The sequence below is a fragment of the Brachyistius frenatus genome, unplaced genomic scaffold, assembly GCF_029030835.1.
Source record: "Brachyistius frenatus isolate BFR_SWC_R1_liver_20210118 unplaced genomic scaffold, ASM2903083v1 Contig_83, whole genome shotgun sequence".
Taxonomy (NCBI): Eukaryota; Metazoa; Chordata; class Actinopteri; family Embiotocidae; genus Brachyistius; species Brachyistius frenatus.
The window spans coordinates 261,899-283,577 of record NW_027210682.1 but is presented as its reverse complement, the minus strand read 5'-3'; the positions used below and the strand labels follow the sequence as shown (position 1 = coordinate 283,577).

Below are 21,679 nucleotides of genomic sequence, written 5' to 3'. Positions count from 1 at the left end.
GTCTACTAGAGGTCACCATGTCAATGTGTTTGCCTCGTTTAAGCGTGAAAAAACATGCCGTTATGTTTAGGGAAAAAAAGCCCTGTGAGGTTAGTGTTAGGCACAAAGTATTGGATAAAAGTCCAGAAAAGATTTCTTTAAGAAATCCAAATCACTTTCTCACAGACTTGAACCGCAGACTTTTGGGTAAAGGTCGGTTGTAGCTGCCTCCATACCAAACGGCAACCATCCGTGACATCACCCATTGGTTCGTGAACTGCCGTTATGAAACATCGAGATTGACTTTTTGGCCGTCACCATCTTGTTAGCTCGGAGGAGTTTCCATATTTGGACGAGCTGGGGCGGACCGAGCGGTGGATCTGACTCTGATTGGGAACCTGAGGACACTACACCTGGTCACCTGTAGCGGAAACCTGACTGCGCCACAGGCCTGTCAATCAAACAGACACAGCCCCAAACACACCACCCTTTGAGGCCTGATATCTAAATAATGACAATTATTTTCAGATGGACCACCAGAAAACTAATAGGAAGGAGGGGGTTTAGCAAATGACCCAATAAAGAATTGTGGAAAAAAAATGATTGACTTTAGATTTCATGAGAGAAGTTGAATGGGAGTCTATTAAGCCAGAGCTTTGTTTGGAGCCAACCCTTAGTGGCACTCGGTGGTATTGCAGTTTAAGGCACTTCCACAGTGGCCTAATGTTTCAGACCCGGAAGCTGCAGCCACTTCATATACAGTCCATGCTCCATACACAGACTTAAGCACTTTTGTACTTTGTCAAATGACCTCCATCACAAGACATTAGTCACCTGACATGTAACATGACTTTTGACGTGTGACGTGTCTGTACTTTTTACGCAGAGGTAAGGCCAACGATCACGCTGACATTACTGTCTTCTAGTGGACTGGCAGGTGTAATACTGTCCTGCTGCAGTAAAAACTAATCTGCAAACCAAAACTGTATTTATGGATAAAGATGATATACTGTATCAGCATTTATTGAATAGTTTTAAATAGAGTACGGAGTGTTTGTGAAAAATAAAATGTGTTTTTCTTTTTTTAATCCTCTTTAAAAAAAAAAAAAAAAAAAATTAAACTATACTGTGTAAAACAAGCAGAACATTTAAAATTAAAGAGCCAGAACCTGAGAATGTTTGTCATTTTTGCTATAAAGACAACAGACAAAAGTTGCTGATTACTTCTACGTACATATTCTAATCAAGCAATCAATTAATTAATTCAGCTCTAATATTTAACAAAGGTCATTATGGAACTCTGGCAAGTAGTAGGAGTAGGGTTAATATAATTTCTTTGCAGTTGCAGTGAAAAATGACATGAGAGTGTACGACAACAGACGTGTAAAAATGACAGCTGAGCGAAGCTTGAGTAAAAAAATTCACATGTTCTTCATTCTGTATGCCGGCTGCCTCGGTGAGGGGTAGTGGTGGGATGTGGAAGGGTTACCACTGAGTCTCAAGGCCACCCACTGCAGCACATCAGGATCTACAAATGACACACTACACAGGAAGGAACTCTGTCCCTCCTCCCTCTCCCTCTTTCCCGCTCCCTCCATCCTCTCAAATGCCATTAGTCCACTTCCTGAACGAGGGAGGGGGGAATGGAAAGACGAGATGCAACCATTCTGCGTGACACACACACACACACACACACACACACACACACACACACACACACACACACACACACACACACACACACACACACACACACACACACACACACACACACACACACACACACACACACACACACACACACACACACGCACACAAACTTTCTAATATGCACATTAAAGTGTGACAGTGGAAACACAATGAGGAGATTGATTTCTGCATTGGTGTATATGCGCAGAATATAACTTTCTCGTCTGTCAATCACTGTCAAAAGTATAACTACAGAATCTCTAACTAAAAGTTTGAACTAAGAAAATCCTGCCAGGCGGCACAAAAGTAAGAGAGACAGACAAAAAAAGAAGTGTGCTAGCAGGGTAGAGATGAGAATGGGTGTGCTCTGCTTTTAACCATGTATTATTCACACTCTCCTGTGGCAAGAGAGATCCACACACTCCACTGTTGAATCCAGAGCCAAACTCACTTTAAAGGCAGACAGGCTTAAAATCACCCTCTGGCATTCTAAGCTCCCTTTCTGAACCAAAACATGCCATATGGTACACCAGTAAAACAGCAGCGAGTGTAAAAATGTGTCGTCTCCACGCTCTTCATCCCACACCTCTGCTGTTTAACCACATTGTACCACAGCTGCTTGTAAGTATCTGAACCAAGTCCAAGTTTTTTGGACCGAGTCGAGTCGAGTCACGTCTGAAATCTTCTGGACCAAACCCATATCACGTTTAATTTTTATAGCGCCAAATCAAAACATATATCATCTCTAGGCAGTTTATATTTAAGGTCCTTACAACAGAAGGCAGCATAGTGCATGTAATTGGGAGTATCCTCCCGTTCAATATTGAATCTGAGCCAGGTTCATTCACTCCTTTCTCCTTCTAGACACACGTATCCTCTCTCCCCCTGCCTCCCACTCGTCCCATTTATCCAATCACTGCATGCCTCAGACTTTCCGTCACGGCTCATATTATTCAAGTATGGCGCACTTTCCTTATTGTCCCTCGTGCTCGTCTTGCAGGCACCCGGTGGCTCCACCTGGGACTCAGGCCCCCTCACTTGTTCAGGCTCAAGTGGCCTCCTGCAGAGTGCTTTGCGAGGATCTGCACCAAAACCCAGTGTTGTTGACAGGCAAAAAGGGGGAGATGGGAAATTTCCCAGCTTAAATAGGCCGCCAAATTTGGAGAACATGTATGTCAGATGATTATGATGTATGTGGCATGTCACGTGATGCAGAGCGGAGCAGCTCGCGTTGACTGCCTGAACTTGCTCGCAGGCGTCGTTCCATTTGTTCATAAACCATTAATCCAAATGTAAGACTTTAATGTTTAATGTTAAAAGATTAAAAAAAATCTGACTCTTGAATGCGTATTACAATGACTAGTTTAGGTTGGGTTACAAAGGAAAAATGAAAACACAGTGATAATAACCATAACTATTTGAGAAATAGGAAAAGGAATTCTTTTAATAACTAAAAGTAGGAAATATCACACAAACAAATTATTTTTGCGTTATCAAGGCTGTGGGGAGGACAACAGGCGATATGGCGGATATGAAGTGAGGAAATGAGCTTTGTGTGTATGACATAAAATCATTTCTTAATGAAAAACAAAATGTTTCTCTGAATTTAATGTTTTTTTTTTTTTATTTCATTCTGGCCCAATCCTAGTTCTCACTGCTCAGTACGTGAATTCTTTGAAACCTTTGCAATCTTCATCACATTCGGCAGCACATTATCCTGCACAACAGAATTCCCACTAGCTCCCAGACACTCTCTAGTGTAACATCACAGGTGATTACCTGGTAAAATGGCAGCACAGCACTAATCTGCTCGGTCTCACTGGGCGATTACAGGTGGGTGATATCAACTGCACAGAGGGGGGAGAGGACAATGGAAGGGGTAAGGGAGGGGGGAGGGAGCATTGGCCGTGTTTCCTTTATCACTGATGTCATTATCGACCCTTGTAAACATCTCTAAGGCTGCAAGGAGCTGTATAATATGTGAGGTGGAGTCAAAGGCTGATGCGCTGTCAGATACAGTACGGAGTTAAAAATGATTTGGTGCTGGGTTGTCACACTTCTCCCACCACTATCTTACTCGGTTCAACGACACTGGGGGGAGATAAGGGAGATGGACTGAACACAGAGGAGAACGTGGAAAGACACAGAGGCAGATTTAAACGACACGGCTTGAGATGAAGAGGCGACTATATCACGGTCTTTTCTATCTGCGCACAGAATTTCGATCCACAAAAATCCACAAACTATGCCATCGTTGACCGAGTCATATCTATTCTTTTCAAACATATCAGTGCAATTGCCAAGATTGAAGAGATAGAAAATTGACAGAGCTGTCGATACAAAGACCTACAGTAGCCACAGGAGGAACTCGTCAGAAGTTGTCTCATTTTGCAGTCCTTCTAGAGTTAGAAGGCCACACGTAAGAGACAGCACAAGATAAGGATATGGGTGTCTACAACAGCAAAAAAAGCACTGGGGTTAGTTGGGGTCAAAGAGATAACGTGCCAGTCTGATCGTGTCAGCATTCTCTTTTTGCCCTCCTACTTTTCCTGCGTACTCCTGCCGCCACTTCTACTGCTCAATCTCTGGATCATTCACTATAATCCTTTTCACACACATAACCTGTGAGACTGCTGCTGTATAAACATTTGCAGCATTTCTATGACTTCTCTCGCAGACAGGTCAGGGAATACAGACGATGTGAAAGAACACACTGTCCAATGTGAAAAATATGTGCTAACCTTGAATGATTTCAAACGAAAATATTTAATTCCAAGTCGCTTGTGACTACAAAACATCAACTTTGACCTCAGTTAGAATTAAACAGAAATAATCTTTCTGGATGAAGCTGCATGTGTCAAAGCTTAGATAGCAATAGTGCATTAACTCAGACTATTGCAGACTCATAACATAAGCTCCTGACAAAGCCCCTTATTTTCATAATCAATAATAATAACTGCTGTTAAACTAGAAATTCATCTTCTGTATCAGAGCTGTCACTGCTTTTTCCTCTTTGTTTTCTTACACATGCTTGTCTTTCCTGCCCTCAGTTAACACTCTCCACCATGACCTCATCTCTGCCTTTGCCCTGTAGCGAGCAGCAAGGCGTGCATATCACACAAACACACCATCGCGGCGTGTCTAAACACGCATGTGACATGACTAGGCATAATACACCATAAACACACTCCTCTGAGACAAGAGGGTTGTACGCAACAGGCCAGCCAGAGAGGAAGCAACAGACATGAAGAGGAATGTAGAAGGCGAGAGAACAGAGGCAGAGATAGGCATAGTGAATGAAGACAAGGGAAAAAAAAACCTGCTGATGTGAAAGAGACAAGATGAAGCAGTGTACAGAGAGAGAAGGGGACGAGCAAGGAAGGGAGAAATGAAACAGAGTGAGTGGTTTCTTAAACAAATCCTCGAGTATAAGCAGCCAGACACACAGTAGGCACACAACACAGAAATTTCCCCTGTTTTTTAAAAAACTGTTGGAGATTGTGACAACCATTTCCCTCCCTACTCAACCTATGGAAATTCCCGTTATTTTCCTCCCCTCTCTCCCTCTTCACTGAGCTCGCTCTTCATTGCCATGGCAATGATGTTACAGTGAGTCACCTCCACATCTCCCTCCTCCTCAACACCGCCAAGAAGGAACATGGGAGGGTTTAAGAGAGAGAGGTAGAGAGACATGGACGGAGACAGAGAGAGGGAGAGGGTTGTGGGGGGGAGGAGGAGAAAGAGCTCTGTTTCCCTGGAAACAGACTGGGGGTCTCTGCATCCCCCATTGGTTCTCCACTGGTTGGAATCAGCTTGTTACCCACAATACTTGGAGCCAACAGAGTCTCTGTTTCTAGGTTGTTTCTGTCCACTTAATTTTTCTCTGTTCAAAGGCATGCACACACAAACAAATTCAGGGTCTGGTCTAAATTCAGATTTGCATTTAAGTCCACTGAGTCAAGCTGTTGTCAGGTTTGTTTACTGCTCATGCTTTTTTTTTTTTTAAAGTAATCATTGCACTCAGGAATGGTTGAATTTGTAGCAACTTTTCTGAACAAATATAATGCAATTTTGGGCTTTTTTAGCATCATATCCTGATAAATTATAATAATATTTAAAAGTTGCAAACCAAGGAGAAAAACTGAATTCAGACGCACCAATATTAAGCTCATAATTTGCTTTAGCAAGATGTAAAATTATCTTTTAAAATGTTTTAATGCGGCCTGTGGTACCTGCAACAATATGCAAAAAAGGCTTGAAAAATCTAGGGAATGAGCTCAGAAGATTGCAAAAGTTTTGCTGACTTTCGAATGGTTGGAGCTTCCTGGGAGGCAGCTCTGCCTGAGAAGACGGGTTTAGGGGAGAAAAAAAAAGTCCTACATTTTATAGCATAGCTGCAAAAAGGTTGGGTTGTTATATAAATGTGCTCAGAGAATTTCATGGCAACCTGCCCTTTATGTTTTGATATTTCTTGGGTACAAGTGGAAATTGTAGCCAGAAAAAGGTCAGCTCACATTGCCATCTTTGCAGTGCTTCGGGGAAATTAAACATTAATTATTAATCATTTCAAAATAACAACATTTTCTATTGCAACTTTTTTGAAAGTATTATGTATAATTGGGTTATTAAGGTTGCAAAATATCAGCACTGAAAGAAAATAACCAGAGGGACTCGAGCTAAAGCCCCTTTATATTGACTCATTCAGAAGTATTGTCCAACAATTGCTGTACCAAAGTGTCCTTGTGCTTAGTGTAACGGGACACATTCACACGCCACACATGTTCCTCTTTGCAGGCAGGAGCTGTGCTCAGTTAAACCCTGTCTGTCCTTCAGCCTCTCACAGACAGCACAGTACAATATGTGTGCACTTGTGCTCATCAAACATGAAGAGTGCATCAGTATGTAAATGAGTAACGCAGTGCTGTTGTTATATATTTACAAATCTGTGTATCCTTTAGCTTTACAATAATGACAGCATATGTGCGCTGCTGTTAAATTGAGCGGTGTGAATACATTTCCATGCGTGAGTGGGAGAGTATGAATGTAAGATCTGGCAGCGAGAGACGGAGCATTTTTATCAAAGGGGGTTGCTCTTGGCGCTGCCTCTTGATCTCTTCTTCCCCTCTAACTGCTGTGCGCCTGCTATCTCCCACAGTGATGCCACACAATGATACCAGGCTCCCCTTGTTATAATACTTGCCTGTAAAACTGCTGCCTGTCTACTGCACATTTTATGTTTGCTCGATCTCCAACTGTCACCCTCTTTGTTCATATTAAGTAATTTAGCCTTGTGCAGGCAGACAGTAGGGTGCGATCACAATTAGTTTTACTGCAGTTTTACCAATTTAGCAACATCGACATCTTAAAACTGTGGCTTTCAACCTGGTAATGAAGATATCTCTCAACAAAGCGAAGAGGTCATGAGTGCCCTAAAGACAAATACTGTACTGAACTGCGAAGCACATCGTTTTTTGCGAAAAAAAAATTCCTCTAAAATTGAAAAAAAAAAAAAAAAACTAAGAAGGAAAAACTCTTCACATAAACTACTCACAACTTACAATCCACAGTATGTGTCTACAATATGGACTTAACATGTGAAGCAAACATAAGAGGATATCACGTGTCATAGGATATTGAATGATTTGGGGTTCTGGACTTTTGGTCAGACAAAACAAGACATTTGAGGCTCGGCATTTTTTCAATTGTGGCCAAGACAAATTAATGCACTGCAACTATGTATTTTCTTAAAGGTGCAATATGTACAATTTTAAGTTTAAAGCATTCAAAAATTAACAAAAAATTCCACAGAAAAGTAAAGAAGTAGCAGTGCTAACGTCTATGCATTGTGTTCCAGAGACATATAATGAAGTTAGTATACTAACCAGCAAACCCTGTCTCTCATAATACCACATTTTACCACAAGAAGTGATTATGAGCTGCTGGAGCATCCAGTTTGCCCTCAGTCCAACATTAGAGGAAGAAGGAATTGCGTATCCTAACTTCTTGTTCAAATGAATGGAACAGTAAACATAACTCCTGAAACTCCTTTCAAAATTAAAGCAAAACAAGTGTTAACAACGGTGTTTCCTTTGGCAAGTAAAGGAAGTTTAAATTGCATTAATTACTCTTGAGCTCTGTTGGCCATTATACTTTTGATTTCACATTCTATGATCTAAATTAAAAATAACTACAGATTAATCAATGGAGTGTCCATTTGTCTTCTGGTTGTTTTACTAGAATCTGTAGTTTTTTGGGCCTTTCCTCAGAGAGAATCTATCAGAGATTCACACATTAATGAGATAAACATGTGCAGCTAAAAGCACAGCCACTGAAAACTACATTTTCAGACCTTAAAAGACCTCCACAACCACCTACATTTCAGTTCAAACCACATTTTCATAATCCCTCTTTTAAACGAAACCCATGATTCATCAAGGAGAGTGTTTTAGCCAGCGACTTGCTTCAGTTAAAGCATGTTCTTATCTGGACGCTGCACAGTGTGACCAGTGCAAATGTTAGACACTGATAATCTCCTAAAATCACAAGTTGGGCATCTTTCTCAATGAAGCCTGGTTCAGAGTGCAGCTCTTACATTGTTTTCCATCAGTCCTCCTTGTACCAGTCTGCTTCTCTAACCTCCAGACTGTCTCTTTCAGACCTTGCAAGATGAATCCACTAAGGCGTATTTGTACATGTGTAATTATTCTGCAAAAAAGGGCCACACACAAATACACAATCATGCACCAATGCACTTAACACAATTCATACTGAGACGTTTGTATTTCAATTAAGAGGGCCATTTTTCAGTACAGCAAACATTTTAAAGGGTCTGATATGCTGTTAATATTCCTAATATGGTCTAGCGAGAAATTTCATGCTGACTCTATTCTTTGTCACTCCACTTTAATTTGCCTTTACCATGGTAAGATATTTCGTTGGGGCAAAAATTTGCTTTCAGTAGTGAAACCACTTTATTGTTCCTGCAGAAATCAGTTCAAAATATACGATTCAACCATATTTCTCTTAATTAATTATCTTCATGCATTGCGATATAATTGTATTATATGCCTTTATGTTTGTGTTTTTGCTGCAAGATGGTACAGCTATTATTCCTCAAAGACAGAAACGATTTTGACTTTTGCTTCTAATAAGGTCATTTCCGGGCCAAGCATAAGAATTTAAAAATAGCTTGTTTTTATGGCTCCATGGGCCTTTGCAAATGGAAACCGCTCATTTAGTATTGAGAACACAATTTACAAAGCACTTAACAGAACTGTAAACGGCCTTTCTGATGCTTGAAAAGCCTTGTCTGAGGATGGAAATCAATAACATTGCATCTCTCCTCACTTTGTTCATCAGTCTTTTCTTTCTTTCCTTTTTAACATTAGATTACTGTATTAATGTTCTAGAAGACCATCCTCACACTCAAATCTACTTATATGATCTCCATGATGCGCGTGTAAACAGAGGGAACACAAAAACACAAACGAAACTGCTTGTTTCAATCAGATTCACACAAAGACAATTGTATCTGGTTCAAACTGGTATAAGTGGGCAAATGAAGTCAAAAGCCTTGTCACAATCCCATCAATTATCAAAGGAAAGGGACACAAAGATGATGCGAATGAGCTCCTACATCTGCCCAGCATTAATTAGGACTTCACTCAGTAATTAGCTATCTGAAAATAATTACCATGAAAATGTCTGATTAAAATCTCCATCAGTCTCAAAGTCAGGAGACTGAAAGAGAGACACAAGCATCAAATTAAAGCGTGCTACTTTTTGCAACAACGTCCACCGCGGTTGTCCCCCCATTCTGTTTTAATTGAGCAGCAGATATGTGGGTACTACCTCTGATTGGATCCGAGAAGCAGCGCAGCATTGGAGCAGTTGATTGAAAGTGACCTTGGTCTAATTACAATTGGTCTAATTATAATTCTCTGATTACATCCCTGCAGGAAATGTAAGAATAAGATGCTGCTGGTGGCCTTTGCTAATGACGTTAAGATTTACTCTGAATGATTTCTGAATTGAATTGATTCTGATCAGATAAGTCTAAACAGCAAGATCCTGTTGCTGTCATCATCTTGACTACATTCAGATTAAATTACCGTGAATGTGTTCTGCTTGTTTTTTTGTGTTGAGATGCATTTTAGATTAATTGGTGCAAATCAGAAATAAGTTTTTTCTGTTTCTCCCTCTTATTGTCTCCTTCTATCCCTCTGAATGTTTCTATGTCTTAGAAATGAGGATTCCAAAAGGATTACACCAGGAACCAAAAAGGGTTCTCAACAAGCCGAAGAACCCTATGTGTTCTAGTTACTTTTGTATCTAAGTGTGCCCCTCTCTCCTCTCCTTTTCTGTTTGTCTCTCTGGGCTGAGGTCGTGCTGCCCTCCAGCTCCTTTCGCCGGAGCCGGGATGACATCATCACATCGCTGCCTCGTCCGTGGAGTGCCTATTCATCACCCTGATCATCATCGCCAGCATCAGCAGCATCACCTGCGTATGCACACTCACACTCACACTCACACTCTCTCACACACACACACACACACACACACACACACACACACACACACACACACACACACACACACACACACACACACACACACACACACACACACACACACACACACACACACACACACACCTACAGCAAGAAGATAAAAGAGAAGAGAGCACCCACCAGTTCTAAAGGATTGCAAGCTTAAAGGAAAGAGGGAGCGAACCACAGAGAGGGAAGAGAGAGAAGATCCTGCTGGGGTAGGCAGAAACCCCTGACCTGTGCACTTCCAACAATACATCTCAATAAACCACAGTACAGACAAATCTGATGAGTCAGACTTCAGCCTGCAGAGGGAAAACAACAACATGAAAAGCAGTAGAGAGAAGACCCGATCTCGCACACATGCACACACACGCATGCACACGCATGCAGACGCACACACACACAAACACGCACACAAACACACACACCTCAGAACTCCCAGAGAGAGGAGAGCCACACTTCACCTCTCTTAGTCACCAGTTAATCTAAAACTTCAAGAACGCTGGCACTGCCCATTGTATTCCACTTACTGGATGGCGCATGACTGAGTCAACCCATGCCTTGATGTGCAGGAATTACAGGAGTGAAGTGGAGCAACACTGAAAAAACACAGCACTAAACAACGTTTCCACCACAGAGGCCACCGTCTTCTTGCCCAGTCTGCTCATCAGCGCAACGTGCTCACACTACTTTTTGTGTACGTGCTCTGGCAGAGTATAAACAACAGGTACAAAACACTAAACAGTACAGTACGTTCTATACACTTTATCACACAGTTTGAACATCACAACAAGCATTCAATTAAACAGCACCTCAGGTCAAGATTAGTAAAGAGATAAAAACATTTCACCAGCTTCTAAGTACAAGTTGCATCGCATGACCAAACAGTATGAAGCATAATGTTCCCGGATTAGATGTGACAAACTGAATGAGGTTGTCCCACCTTTATGATCTAAATATGCAACAAGCCACTCTGTGTCATTGTCATCTCAGCCAAGGAGGTTATGTTTTTGGTGCAGTTTGTTTCTTTGTCTGTTTGTCTGCAAGATTATGGAAAACCTTAATGCCCTTATAATATAACATCTATCTCCCTGCAATAATCTTTGAGGGACACTGTGCCGGAAAAGAGGGAAAACACAATATTAGTGTAGACTCACGTAGTCATGGAAAGCCTTGGCCTCACTGGAGTGCTCACATGTGTCTCGTCTCTCTGGAGCTGCACAGTACAGGTCCCAGAAAACACTACAAGAAAGGCAGTTAGAGCAAGTGGCGATTAAAGACAAACAATAAAAGCCTCAGGGAGACAAATTCTAGGTTGTATGGTAATCCAGCATCAAGACAATAGATGTAATAGATGACTTGAAGTGCAGAGTTACACTTGGCAAACAGCAAATTGAAGAAGAGCTTTTGGGGACAAGTATTGACATAAAAAAAATAAAAACAGGAGGAGGAGAGTAAATGATCATTTTATTCAGTCGTGTCAGTGATGGAATAAAGAAAAACAACATTAACGAGAATATATGTGGACTCATTAGACACAAAAACACTCACCACCACCATGAGTGGAGGAACCCCGGAGGTTCTCCTAATGTGATGTTCTTCTCCCATCGGATCTTGACAGACACACAGAGAGAGAATGAGACGCTTCAGAAACATATTGAGTATAAAAACATGCCTGACATCCGAATTACCTGCTTTACAAGGTTGAAAAGGGAGCCAGGGAATTCTTATAACACATGCCATTATGTAATTATGTTATGATTCTCAGACTCATAAGTGGATAAGTGGGTTTACGTGTGCCTGAAAGCCCGTCTATTCACGAGTACGTGAAAGTGTACGAATATGTTTTCTGAGTCAGGAGGTGTATGGAGGATGAGGTCAGAGACATATACCAGCCTGAGGAGCCCCATCAAACCTTTATATAACCCACACACCTTCAGTCTGGTCCTTTACAGTTACAGTATTTATTCCTTTCTTTACTCCATTTCCCTCCTTCATTCCTTCCTCACAGTCTTCCAAAAACAATTAATGAGAGTTGGGGTATGCTTGAAATGAGCTGGCTTGTATGACTCCGTGTCCAAACTTGTGAGAAGTAGTTCTTGAACTGCCGTACGTGAAGTTGGGGTACAATACTGGCCATCATCAGGAGAGGCCAAATTGGGGCTGTGGCACATACTTGCAGACAATCTGTCTTTTAATGCAGTCATCTTGTGATATTGGGCTAAAATAAATAATTTGACTTGAATTCACCTTTAAGGCAGTTTTTTGTTGAAAAGAAAAGTTACAGATCTAATTTTGTGGAGAAACACTTCTTACTTGTCAGGTTTGTCAGTTAAAGAAAGTATTGTCTATTGACAGCTTAGCAAAAATCAGCTACACTATAACCAACAGTTACTTCCACGGCCAGTGGCAATTACTAGTTACAGTTACTCAAAAAAAAAAAAGCTCAGTTCACAACAAAGATGTCGATTGTGTACAGTTTAATCGCCTTGTGAGGGTTGGTCCTGGATACCTCAGGGATTACGATTAACGTTAGCAGCTCTGTCCTGCCCTTTATTGGATTTTACACCTGACCAATCCCAAAACCAGGTGTTTTATCTGAGATAATCTCTATACTAAAAAACCCAAATCTTAAAACGAAATATTCTATTTTCGGGAAAATACTTAATAAAGCATGAATCTAACTTTTGTCTTGTTTGTCAAAGTATGTCAGCTCTAAGCAATTTCATAGAGAATTGATAACAGTGTGATCAAAATATGAAGCTAACATTATCTTAAGTAGCAAACTAGCTGAATAGTTTCATTGGCTGACAAGAGAAGCTTGCTTTTGTCCATTGTTTAAAAAAAATGACTATAAATTTTGAGTAATAAACCTGCCCCTGTTATCACTGTCAACTTCATATGTGTTGTGCAAGAAAGGAAAGCAACCGCAACCATCAATTCCATTGTCAAGCACCAACAAAAGGTGTGGGTTAGGAGGGCTTTAGACACCATTGAACAATCAGACCAGCACCTCAGGTGAAGCATGCTGATGCCTTAAGACCTCTGTCAAGGTGATGTCTGACATCACCCTCGGTAGGGACAATTTATATTTGTACATACTGTCCACGGATGTGCACACAAAGAAACCTAACAGTCTGAATAACAACTATGAGCAGCAGTCAGGCTACTGCGATCAGACTGTGAAACTATTGTTTCGTCTGCCTCTCCTTCTATAAACAGGCTTACGTCACTCTTTCTCTCCGACTTTTAGAGTGACCTCATCTTTTTAATTGCATTCACTGAAATGTTTCATATGGGTAGAAGAAAAATACTACTGTGCCACCTGCTCTAGTAGCAGCGTGAACAAGCGCTAAAATAACAGGAAACACTGTATCACTGCACTTTCAATCAGACTGTCCTGACCTCAGCTGCGTATCAGACACAGGGACTTTTAGAAGGAATGCCTTGCTTTGAAGTATGCCGGGGAGGGTTAGGAACTGCCTCTATTTGTTTATCCCACATGCTTTCAATCTAAGTTAGCAGTCTTGTAAATGCATCAGTTAATTTGAAACATCATGGCAGCAGCCGGCAATATCCATATTCACCATGACAAATTAGAATTTTCTTCCTCACAAACGCTCAAATGGTACACAAAATGCAGAATGGGCATGACATCCCTCATTTTTCACATTTAATTGGCTGTAGCTCAGTCCAAACAAGATTACAAACAGTTCAGGTCAGGACGCTTTCTGGTGCGCGTTTTTTTTTTTTTTTTTTTTTAAATTCTCCCTTCATCTGGAAAGCGTAGAGAAAAAAAAAGAAGAAAAAAAAGAAAAAAGCACAGACTGTGCCCGCATATCCTGTCTTCTTGTGGTCTGCACTCCCGGGAGGTTCTTTCATTTACCTTCACCATGCTACACTGAGATCCCTTTAGCATGATTACTGGCAGATGTAGGTTGCGCTGTTGCAGTTTTCTTTCCACCTTATTAAAGATTTTATTTTCCTCCTGTTGTATTCTGTAAAGGTTTAAGTGTATTTTTGTTACAACAGTTTGAGCCGTCGATTTAGTTTGACAGGGATGTGTGGTTTCTGTTGCCTGTTCTTCGTAGCTGTCTGTTTGTGATTTGGTACTTACGTAGGTATCTGGGTCTGATTTGTGAATCACCATTCTAGGTTCTTGTTTCCTGAGCCTGAGGATACACTGTAAAGCGATGTGGATGATAAAAGTGGATAACAGGCCTTTAAAGCCATGTTTTCACTCCACCCCACTATTTCAGCAAAAGCTACATACTGGTGTTATGTTCACACTGTGTGTGTATGTGTGTTTGTGTGTGTGTGTGCATGTGAACGTGTGTGCACGCAAACGTGTGTGTGCATGTGAACTGTATACAAGCGGCTGTGTTTATACTTGTTGCACTCTTAGTTAATGTGTTCCCACACTTGAATTTGACACCGCCTATCCTTTTCATCTCCTACATCTGTGGAAGAGAGAGCAAGTGATATGACAGAGAGGAAAGGGTGTCAGAGAGAGTGAAGTGTGTGTGTGTGTGTGTGTGTGTGTGTGTGTGTGTGTGTGTGTGTGTGTGTGTGTGTGTGTGTGTGTGTGTGTGTGTGTGTGTGTGTGTGTGTGTGTGTGTGTGTTTGTGCGCGCACATATGCAGTGACAAACACTAAGTCAGAGTGATGAGAATCAGTGCCAGCTGATGATGTAACCTTTTCCATCCGCCTCTCTTTGTTCTCCTCTTCCTCTGGCCGATGTACAACAAGCTTCCAGTCACTGTCTTCTACATTGTAATTTACCAGCATTTACAGCGAAGCACAATAATCAACTGACCTCATTTTCACCCCATCACCTTTTTACCTCTGCCGAATTAGAGTGAGGACAAGCTCCAATCTCCGGCAGAGAAGTGAAGACAGATGAAGATGAGAGCAGAACGATTACAAAGAGAGAAAGTAAATAAATAATAAAAAAAAAAAAAAGGACAAGAATGCCATAGGAAGAGATTGATAGAGACAGAGCGGCTGAGCCGATCAGACAGTGATGTCAGTCCAAGACGTCAGCTCCAGTGTAAGCACTAACTCTTCCTGTGCACTGGCTCCAGTCCCACTAAATGCAACACTAATGATAAAAAGCTTGTCTGCTGTACTAACCTGTAAGCTCAGCACTATAAGGTCTAGCTAATTAAATTAGCTGCTACACTTACTGGACATATTGAATAAGGGACACATAAAGCACATGGCCTGGAGTCTGACATACACACACACACACACGCACGCACGCACGCACGCACGCACGCACGCACACACACGCACACACACACACACACACACACACACACACACACACACACACACACACACACACACACATAAAGTATTTTTGTTACTCACCTCTGAGAGAAAGGTCTGTGCTGACTTCTGTGCTCCTACATGCAGCAGATACTCGTACACATATAGAGCCAACCTGTGCAGATAAAGAAGCGGAAGGAAGTGGGTCAGTTTGTTAATTGAGACCTAATAGTACATAAAAACAAGTAATCACCACCAATATATAGTATCAATTGTTATTTGATTAACTGACAAAATTGATTAGTCTACAAACTCTTGTAAAATACTGTTCTGCAATCACCAGCTCACAGTTGTACAGGTCTACCAGTCAGTCAAGTTGCAGTTAACAGCCATGTCTGTCCAGACTCATAAAATATATGTGGTGAAGACTTCAAAGGAATTTGGCCAATAAAGCTGATTCTGATAGCATAAAGTTGTAGCCATGACAGTAGATAATGATCCAAATATGGATTTTGCTGCAAAGAAGCTACAAATTCTAAAGCGCGGATGCTTCACACACATCTTCAACTCAACAGTACATCAGTACATTCACCACCGTTTCAAGGTGAACACTCAAGATCAGTGTCACCAATTAACTAAAATAAGTAAAATACCGTCTCCCATTCTTTTTCTGGTTTATGGTGTTGAATTACAACCTGAAAAGTATTTTAGCATAAAATTAAGATGCCACGGTGAAGTTGATGTTTTACTTTTTGGAAATTAAACATCATACTAGATTTTTTTTTTAAAGACATTTTGTCATTATTAGTGTATGAATTCTTGAGTTATGGCCACAAATGTGTTATATGACCTTTGACCTTTCTCTCCCTCTAAAATCGTATCAGTTTATCCTTAAGTCCAAGTGAAATTTTGTGCAAAACTGGAAGAAATTCCCCTACGACGTTCCTAATATATATCGCGCTCACAAGAATGGGACGGATGTACAGCCGGACGGTACGTACAGTCGACCGGACCTGTCGCTGGCACGGAGGAATAAACATGAGAAATTGGGACATTATAGAGAGTGAAGGCCAACAGATGTAGTAAGAAAAAGGAGAAAGAGAAGGACGTAAACCGTCTTACTTTTACAAGCAGACAAGCATTCATGCAAAAACCTTACTTCATGACACAGTTTCTCCCAGGAGTGCTTAAAAATAAAGATGACGGAGCCTACGCATGGATACAAATTGCAAAGCAGCCCCACAGAGTTTTGTGAAGGGATGTGTGAGAACGTCACAGTCCGTTACAAATCTCACGAGAAGCAGGAAGACAGCCACCACCTTAGGAACACTAATCACCTTCCAAATGCCAAACAACAGGCAGAGCAATCTTTAAAACATTTTAAATCCACCCAACACAATACTAACTCTAAAAGCCACCTATTTAAAGAACAAACAACGTGGTGATAAGAGTGCACTTGGTGGGCCCACACTGTGAAACACTGCACCTTCGTGCCTTGGGCTCTCCGTGGACTTCCTCCCATGGCTTTGATCACAGTAAGAATTAATTACAGGCTTTATTTGTTAATCAATTCTCTTTCCAGTGTGTCTGCAGTGGTACTAGCAGCAAGTTAGGAAAGAGAGGACGGGGTGATCTACTGGTCTATAAATACAAGATAAAAATTGATCCAGAGAGGATTAACAGTGGATCTCACCGACTCCTAATGGCACCTTGTAGATTTAGACATTTAGGAAGTGCAACAACATACATGCAGGGATATGAACAGGGAAGCATTTGTCATAAATTTAAGAGGAGAGTATCACATTTGTGCTTGAGCCTCATATTTCCACTACAAATCTAAAAGGTTGGGGCCAGACAGGAGCGATTTGTTAAGTGCTTGAATAACTACATCTATGAAGTGCTGTCATATTCACTAAATGTGTGCTGTGTTGAGCCATATCAGAAAATATATGGTATGTTATGTAAGGCTACAACGAACAATTATTTTTATAATTAATTAATCTGCTGATTATTTCTCAATAGGCTAAACCAATTTATCAACATCCTTAATGTTTGTCAGAAAACTTTAAAAAAAAAAAAAATCCCATTATAATTTCCCAAAGCTCATTGATTTGTCTGACCAACAGTCTAAAATCCAAATGCATGTTTTCTATTGTATATGATGAAAAAGGAACATAACGCAGCACAAGCTTTGACCTGGAGTGTGACGTGTCCGTGTTTGTTTGAGCACGTGTATTGAAAGGCATGAACGATTGGATTGTCTCCCCAGGACAGCAGCTGTCCTGGAGCCCCCACTGAAAGGTGCTACCAGCTTGCTGTAGCCAATCCAGACTGTTATATTGAGGTAAAAATAAACTCCCCAGACAGCCCTGTCTGCCTGTCTGAAGATGATGGACTGCACACCTTTCTGCTATGCACACAGGTACTTTGTTGCCTCGACCACCCTCCCTTATCCCTCTCCTCTGTTTCCATCTCTCTTCTTCATCACTTTCATCCTCAGTCTTCCTTCTTCCTCATCCTCTGTCTTTTGTGTCTAGCGTGCGCTGCTTTCCTCTTGCACTCTTTTTTTTTTGTAAGAGGCCATGTTTGTTTAATGGTGAAAGGATGAAGAGAAGTGATCCTTCTCTCTCTCTCTTTCCATCCCTTTTTCTTTCCATTCCCCCCGTGGCCTGGCAGTAATGTTTAACCAAAGAGATAGAGACAGAGCGTTTCACAGGGACAAGGTTAACAGAACAATAAGAGGCTTGACAAAACTCTTGACACCTCGACAACCCGAATATGAATAAAAGATGTGCCCATTTTTTTCAAGGCACTGTACAACTCTGAACATTTCTAGGAACAAACTTGCTCAGTCGCTGTGTTCTGCATCGTTTTCCTGTCAACTTCTATAAATCTGTCACTCTCTCCTGTGAGTCCCGATGTCAGCTACGGCAGCATCGCGATAGATCTATTTATTATTACTGAATGATCTCATGTATCTACAGTGAATACATTCCCAGCAATGATGGTGAGAATGATGGGCTGCATGAATGGATTCATTGTGTCAGTGGGGATAAATAAAGAAATGAAATCTTGTCCTCAGCATGCACTGGCATGTATCCAGTCAGCTATCTATTACCACACAAAAACACAGCCTCGCACGGTAGCTGCCTCTGAGGTAGACTAAAAGGTTTAATCTATGATTGATTTCACAAGAGCTCTAAGATGTGACCTTTGGCCCTGATAGGGAGACGGGGTCGAAGAAAGTGAGGAAACCTCGCGAAGGTGGACGGACGAGGGAAAAGGGGGCGAAGGGGATTCCATAAAATGAAAAAAAAAAAAAGAGGAAACATTTGGTGTAAGTAGGCTAATGCAAGTTTTGGAGAAGAGATGAAAGAAAAGAAAAAAATGAAGGAGGTCCATTTGCTGCTTGTGACCTTGAACACGGGGTTTTAAATGCTCTGAGGCTTGCAAAAGTACACGCATAAATCAGACTTAAACCAATCCTGTCTGTCTGCGTCCTCTTTTTCATTTAACACACACCAACAGCAGGCTGAGTTGAAACAGGACTGATAAGCAGACTGCAAAGCAACAAAAGAAGGCACTTTGTTAGCACTCAATATCTGTTGAACTTTAACTCAAAACCACTAATTTTTTAAAAGACGAGTGATAGGTTTTGAAAATACTAAGCCCCTTCATGCTGCTCTCTCATTGTTCACTTTCCACTTGTTCATCTGAGCCCCCCGCTGATAAAACACCCAACTATGTGGAACCCAACTGACTGACAGTCAAAATACTGAGCGCAGATAAGGTTTGAGGATTAGAGGATGGGGGACTGTTCAAGGTTAAGAATCCTCTAAATTCGGCACATTAAAATGAAAACATTACAATGACTCTCTTGTCACGTTAAATAAACTGCCACTTTAAGTATTCTCTGCAGGCAAAAGTGCTCAAATTGAGGCAACCAATGCTTTTAGAATGGTTTTTGACTCCATATTAGTCCATTCCTAACATTGCTTCAGGTGTATGCCCTTGCTGTCGGACATACACCAAGAAATTGAAGACGTTTTTTGTCCTTACCTGCCTACCCTGGTAATTTCTGTTGTAAATAAGAACCACTTTACATCAATCACAACTGCAACCAGGATGATTAAAGAGCTCAGGTGCCTCCCCGTTTGCTTCCTCTCCCTGTACAAAGGCGTGTGCGTGCATGTGTGAGGTCGTGGTGGCGAGTAGGTACAAGTGCAGAAGGTGGGGCACAGGAGGGTACTTCAAGATCCACACCTGACCCATTTCTCCTTCAACTTCAAGTTGTTTTGTCATCTCACAGTGATTCACAGAGTCACATTTAATTAAATTCATATTTCGAGCCGACCCCCATCCTGGCTGCTCCTGTAAATCTGCACAAGACCAGACAGCTACAGCAGGCTTGAAAAGTCAGAGACTGAGCTCAGCTTAATGAAGGCAGCAGGCAGAAACAGTGACCAGCTTCGAGGTTGCCTTGTTACCGAGCTGTTTTACAGAGAGGAAATCAGGGAGAGGGGAGGATCTTGGAACTCAAACACTACCTCAGCTGGAAGCAACGACATGAACCTGTTTTCCCGGGATCAGCATTCAGGAGACCACTAGATCACTGCTAATCAATTTATCAATTTCTGCCATGGCGATCAAAGTCTGGCAGAGATTCAAATCACAACAGGCAATGGCTTCAGTGATTGGATTTGCCTATTATAGATTAGCTCCAGATTATTTCACCCTTGTTAGAGATGAAATGGTAAAGCGATTATGCTTCTGATCTGAATCGACACGTTAAGTGACATATCTGCAGGACTTGCTACTATGCTGACATAGCATAATAATATATTTGAGCAGGGAAATCAAATTAAATGTTGCATAATAGTTGATGCTACATGTTGACAGTAAACATGCCACCCCCATTAGTGATGCACAAATCACTTCCTCAGCAGTATATAACACCAATACCACATGTTTGACAAGTGCCTGGCGCAAGTCCCGTTTATTCTTTGCAGCTGCACATTTTGTTTCTGTTAAAGCTGCGCCTGGAGAAATCTTTCTGGATGCACACACGAGTCTCTTTAAGTCAAACTCCTGAGGGAAATATCAGAATCTTTAGCACTGAAATGCTCCATGATGTTTATCTGCTAACTGTATTTGTCTGTTGTTTTGGTGCTGTACAGGTGCTACCACACTGCTCAGTCACTTATTCCTGTCCTTTCAGATCCTGCCCTGCAGTAACCCCAGCTTTTCCCAGTCATTCCCCACATCCACCTCCTCGCCTGTCCCCCATTCTCTCATCACCTCCCTCAGTATTCACATTCCCTACCAGTCTGTATGTCATGTACTACCTTTCCACCTTTTTAAAAAAAAATGTTTTTTTTTTTTTTTTTTTTTGCAGAAGAAGAGTTACTTCTAACCAACAACAACAAAAATAACTGAACACATTGATTAAAAAAAAGAGAGGAATACACATTCGGTGCAGTGGTTTAGCAGTTACATTTATGGAGGAACAGTTACAGGTTAAAGGCTCTGGATGGTGTCAACAAGGATTTACACTGCAATGTCTCTTAAGAGTCAAACACAGGTTGAACACATGTTCAGTAGTGCTTTACACACAGATTTCCTGTATTTAGCAGGAAGCAACTTTGGTACAACTTTGTGGAATAATGATATTGAAGAAAAACAGAACAACAAACACCCTTACATTGAACTACACATTGCAAATTAACACAAAACCCCGCTATGAAAACAGTCAGGCTAAATCAGACATGATTCCTACCATTTTTGAAGAGAAAACATGCATGACGGCACACTGTGCTGAAAACATAACGTACAGAAAGTATTCCTCAGACTATACACCGGATTCCTTCATATTTTTTTATAAATTAATTTCAATGACTTCTGTGTGAGAGGTAATAACAATAGAAAAGTAATCCTAGCTTGAACTAAGTCACAGTCAGGAAGCTATATACTGTAATTATCTCCTGGATATGCTTACCTGCCACAGAAGACTAAATTACCGTCTTAAATTTCTGCTTCGTGTGTTCACAGCAAAGAATAATTTTAGTAAAAGTGACACTGTGAAGTATCTACTGAGAGCTGTAGTGTCTTTGAAGCACATTGCTTTCAAGCAAACCAACGCAAAACAATAAAGCAATAAGAAGAAAGAATGTGACTCCTCCAAAGTCCCC

General features: G+C 41.2%; 1 protein-coding gene across 1 annotated transcript in view; it reads right to left on the bottom strand.

The window, feature by feature from the left end:
• Nucleotides 1-21,679, bottom strand: part of LOC138627222 (single-stranded DNA-binding protein 2) — a 52,978-nt gene that overhangs the window by 14,578 nt on the left and 16,721 nt on the right. Inside the window, exons 2-4 of the mRNA XM_069709419.1 lie at nt 15,594-15,666; nt 11,772-11,833; nt 11,378-11,462 (exon numbers count right to left, since the gene is read on the bottom strand). Coding sequence (XP_069565520.1) covers nt 11,378-11,462; nt 11,772-11,833; nt 15,594-15,666 — 220 coding nt within the window. The remainder of the gene's footprint in view (nt 1-11,377; nt 11,463-11,771; nt 11,834-15,593; nt 15,667-21,679) is intronic.